This window comes from Quercus lobata, chromosome 3 (assembly GCF_001633185.2).
Source record: "Quercus lobata isolate SW786 chromosome 3, ValleyOak3.0 Primary Assembly, whole genome shotgun sequence".
Taxonomy (NCBI): domain Eukaryota; kingdom Viridiplantae; phylum Streptophyta; class Magnoliopsida; order Fagales; family Fagaceae; genus Quercus; species Quercus lobata.
In genome coordinates, this window is record NC_044906.1 from 73,885,530 (window position 1) to 73,890,856 (window position 5,327).

Genomic DNA, 5,327 nt, shown 5'->3' on the forward strand with positions numbered 1-5,327 from the left:
GTTTATGATTCAAATTTTCCTCATGTACTATCAAATTTTCAAAAAAAAAAAAGAAAAAAAAAAAAGAAAGAAAGATCACAAGAAAGTAGCTATGTTAATTGAACCTTAGAATCTCTCTCTCTCATATATATATATATATATATATATGCATTTTCAAGTGGATCCCAAAAAACAGTAGGAGAGAGTGTTGTGGATCAAATTCTCATCCCATGATTAGGTAGAATGGAAATAGTCAGCTTTTGGAACTTTGTTTAGTGGATGCAAATTTTTAAATATGTTCAAAAGAGATAACCTAGCATGAATTTTATACTCATTGAACGAATTATTAATTTTTTTTTTTTTTAAACAAATAACCTAACATGAATTTTATATTGACCAATAAGTATTTTAAAAGTACTAATATAATTAGTTGTAGTCCTTCTTATTACAATATATTAGAGGCAGTCAACTTTTGTCATTGCTCCATTGGCCTTTTGAGGACAACGTAAATGCATGTTGCTATCAATTTAAATTGCAGGTCCTTCATGAAAGCGATACCTTACGTCAAAATTCATGTCAGCATTCACGTCGGCCCTCTCATCATTTTAGTTAATTAAACTAATCTAAAAAACTCTTTTTTTTTTTTTTTTTTTAGTTTAGTTATTTATTTTTTTCATACACATACATCAACGTTAATACATCACTATTGCAATTAAATATCATTTTCTTGACTCCGCATGCCGGACAACCCAAAGTCGACTCGTGAATTACCACCCGTCACCATCGGTCTTGGCGCCATCGCTCGCAGGTTGAAGACCCATTTGTGGTGATCCCAAATCACAGATCTGAGCGGAGCAAAAGACCCGTGGGTGATAGTGGGTGGAGTCTAGATAGGAAACAGTGGGCCATAGTGCATGGGCATAGGCAGTTGCCATCATATAGGTGGAGATGGGGTTAGATTGGTGGTGGATTTTTATGTTGTTTTTTTTGGGCTTGATTTTTGCTTGGGTTGCTGCAATAATGAGGGATTATTGGGTTGATTTTCTAAGAGAGAAAGATAATATAAAATATATATATATATATTTTTTTTTTATCTTTGGTAATGAACCGTTTGTCACTACGTGTGGCATAGCACTATTCATTGTTAATTTTTTTTGGTTAGTTTGATATATACTATATAGGATTTTTGTGGACGTTTAGCTATATTTTTTAAATTACCCAATGAGAATGCTATTTGCAATATTAGTATATAATAACATGCTATATCAATGTTAATATTGTGTGCAGTAACTCTCAATCTCATGGAACGCACTAAGGGTATGTTTGATAGACTGTAATAGGCGCTGTAATGTAATAATTATTCCTATGATTTAGTTATTCTTTAGTTTGGTTATGTTTTTATTACAAGGAATAGTCATTCCTTATGAATAGCTATTATTCAAAATGAGAAATAACTATTCATCTTTAAGAAGTTGTATTAGTAATTCCTTAGTATGAATAGCTAATCTTCAAAATGAGGAATAACTATTCCTCTTTAAAAGGTTGTATTAACTATTCCTTAGTAAGTGTAATAATTTCAAAACTTAATATATTTTCAAATAAACAAACTTTCTATATAAATCTGACAATTATAAAAATAAAAAATCATAAAAAATAACACATATCTTTCTTAAATTTAAAAATAACAATTTTTAAGGAGATATAATTGTATGAGTAAGATATTTCCTAAAATAAATGTTAAGTTTCATTCTAATATATATATATATTTTTTTAGAAACACATTCTAATATTATAACTTACAACCAAACTAATAAATAGGTTTAGTTATTACATTACAACACACTTTATTACTAGTAATAAAGATTACAATTTCTGTCGTAATCCCTATTCAGTGTACCAAATGTACCCTAAATTTTGAAATATGAATTGTTTAGCTGGCTAAATCACTGGAAGCGTAAAGGTTACGAGTCACAACGCACTATAAACAACTTGTGGAGAGAGATTATTAGGAGTTAAATAATTACAACCAAGAAGATATTTTTGCTGAGAATTTTCTTGACACAATTCTTCTCCATTAATTCTTGGTTATAGCACATTCTTTTGTGTTTCTTGGGGCCAGCCCCAATATTGTTTATTTGGTTTTCATTACAAGCTAGACTTGTTTATTTTTTATATTCTCATCCATTTTATGTAGATGAAGGTTCTCATTCGCAGAGTACTCATTCTTTCAAATATGTCTTTATCACATCAAATTATGACAATATGACCTACATAAAGTAACACAATAATGTTAATAATTTCGATCTAGACCATATAAGAAAGATACCTCTCTCTCTCCCTCTTTGTGTTGGAGTTACTATTGGAATGGATATGTTAGTACTAAATTGTTATGATTTGTACCTTTAAAATAAACACATGCAATTGCCTTTATTTTCCCATGCATACGACCTTTCTACAATGAAACTATTCCTAACATTCAGGGGTTGGACCTCCATGAGTCCAACTGTTTCGAGTGACCAGACTAAAAAAACTAAAAAAAAAACTACTAGTAGATAGAACAATTAATAGACCTAAGATTGTCATTCCACATCAAACCATTTAAAACTGTGTACAGACTTGAAGACTACAGAGCCATGCACACATAAAGCCTATATTATATAGCTAATGCCAAACGATAGGTACTGCTGTGCTGGGGCCACCATTAGGTCCATTTCTACACACATCAGCCCAAAAAAAAACAAAAAACAAACATGCTGCAGCTGCAAGAAGGTCCCCATTAAGAAAGTATAGCTTGTAGAAGTTACATGTAACTTCACTCTCATAGCACAAAGCAAAGCTGGCACAGACCCATAAACCCTGGCGTACTATATATAATAATATAAAGCTGAGGAAGATAACTGACTACTAAAACCTAGACCTAATTTGTAAAGCACCCTATATTTTAGGAAATAGAACCAGGCCCACATTTTTTTTCAGCACAGCTCAACCCCAGAGCAACATGTGTCAAGCACCCCTAGGAATAGCCTTGCAGAGCAATGGACTCTTCATTTCCATAGACAGCTTAAGGCGCTCAGACAAGTCCACATCAACTTTGTCATCAGAAGGAACCCATTTGAAGCTCTGAAGCAACATAGCCAACCAGAGGTGCACAGTGGCCAAACCCATTGCTTTTCCTGGACAGACCCTCCTTCCTGAACCAAAAGGAGCCAGCTTTAGATTAGACCCCATGATACTCACATCTTCATCAATGAACCTCTCTGGCTTGAACATCTCTGGCTCTGACCACACTTTCTCATCATGAGTGATAGCCCACATGTTAACCATGGCTGTTGTCCCGGCTGGAACAAAGTGGTCACCAACATGAACATCATGGATAGCTAGACGAGCCCATGAGAGCAAAGGCCCTGGTGGGTGAACCCTGAGACACTCCTTGACAATGGCTTGCAGATAAGGCAGGTTGGGAATGTCAGAATCAGAAACAACCCTTGAACTTCCAACTATGTTTTCTATTTCAGCCTGAGCCTTCAGCTGGATTTCTGGGTGTAAAACCATTCTTGCAAGAATCCATTCCAAGAGTATAGCCACTGTATCAGTTCCTCTAAAAATCATTTCCTACATAACAACAATACACCTTAATTAGTACGGGATTGGACCGTAGAAAGCTGGAATAGAAAGCTAGAAAGTAACATAAAGTTTAAAGCCTTTCAGTTACTTTAATTAATATGAAGTGTGAATAAAATAGCTCCTGATGTTTATCTGTTGAAACATCTGGCATGACAACACCACCAACAATATATTCAACATAAAGTTAGATTAGACTAAGGTCTTAGAAAGCTAGAACTAACATAAAGTTGAAAACTTTGATACTGTTTTCCTTATCATGTTAGAAATATATCTGAATAAAAACACCACCAACAACAAAATATATTCAAATGTTCAATATGAAATTGGATTTGAAAAAGGTCCTAGAAAGCTAAACTAAGTATAAAGTTAAGAACTTTGTAAAGGAAAAAGAGAAATACCCAGAGAACAGCAATCATGTCAGAGTCACTGAGTTTTTCATCATTCTCCAAATCAAGCAGGACATCAACAAAGTCCCCAAGAGTTTCCTTATCAGCCCTTTTCGTCCTATGCTCCTCTATGATCTTTCTAACAAAAACATTCACCTTCGAGACCAAAGTCTTGCACCTCCTCCTCACACCTTGCAAATCCAACCAGCCCAAGAGAGGAAAATGGTCACTCCAGTTGAATATCCCCAGCAACTCATACCCTTCACTCACCAACTTCTCAAGCTCAAACCCATCTCCCTTTTCCTTAAACTCATAGCACTTTCCAAACACAGTCATCATCACATTATTCAAAGACCCAAAATGAAGCACCTTTTTAGCCTCGACGCCACCATTCTCAACCATCAAAGCCTTAATCTCCTCCACCATTTTAAGACCTACTTCAACTCTAAAACCCTCAAACCCAGCAATCCTTTTCGGACTAAACAAATGGGTAGCTGAGATCCTCCTTAGGTTCCTCCAATACTCACCATATGGAGCAAAGCCCATAGCCCTATGAAAGAGCAACTCATAGGCTGACTCTTTCACAGGCCTATCAGCAAAAGCAGAGCTATTGAGGATTTCTTTAGCAGTCTCAGGGTGGCTAGAGATGACAAACCGAGTGAACCCCACAGAGAAAGCCATTAAAGGCATGGCCTTGAAGCTATGTGCAAGTTTGGCAAGAACTCGGTGCGGGGTTAGCCCAGTGAAAACAGTGAGTAAGCCAGTGACTGGGAACCCTGGTGGACCAGGAATGAAAGAGGGAGTTTTGGACTTGGAGAGACCCCACGCTAGCCCACCTGGAGCCAACCAGAAAGCTAAGATGGCCATGAAAAGCATGAAGCAAAGAAGAGCTTCGTAGCTAATAGTGGATGAATGAAACATCCTGGGAATGAAGAACAAAAACTCGTTTTCCAGTGACATTTTCAACGATAGACGTTCAAAAAAAGGTCTTTGGTTCAGAGAGAGAGAGAGAGAGAAGTTGAGACGACGCACAAGGAGACAGTGAGGAATGGTGTTCAATAAATAGAGCTTGGAAGTTGGAAGTCGGTACACAAAGGTGAGGTTAAATAAATTGTATATTATTCCTAAAAAATAAAATATTGTATATTTGGTCCTCCACTTCTACTTCGTTTCAACTTTCAAGCCCCACCCTCGAAGGGTACGTTCGTAATTTTACAAGGTAAAAATTTAACACATTTGTATGCAAGTAAAATCTTACAAACCAGCTATCACTTTTGTCAAAAAAAAAAAAAAAAAATCTTACAAACAAACGCTTTCAAAAAAAAACCTCTTACAAAC

The 5,327-nt window shown here is 35.6% G+C and overlaps 1 protein-coding gene across 1 annotated transcript; it reads right to left on the reverse strand.

Annotated features, from left to right (window-relative positions):
* Positions 1-2,532: 2,532 nt before the first annotated feature.
* On the reverse strand, positions 2,533-5,041 carry LOC115979214 (cytochrome P450 78A5). The gene is made up of 2 exons (XM_031101196.1): positions 4,002-5,041; positions 2,533-3,591 (listed from the first exon to the last, which is right to left on the reverse strand). The coding sequence occupies exons 1-2, from the start codon at positions 4,947-4,949 to the stop codon at positions 2,983-2,985; spliced, it is 1,557 nt and encodes a 518-aa protein (XP_030957056.1). The 5' UTR covers positions 4,950-5,041; the 3' UTR covers positions 2,533-2,982.
* Between the last annotated feature and the right edge of the window lie 286 nt (positions 5,042-5,327).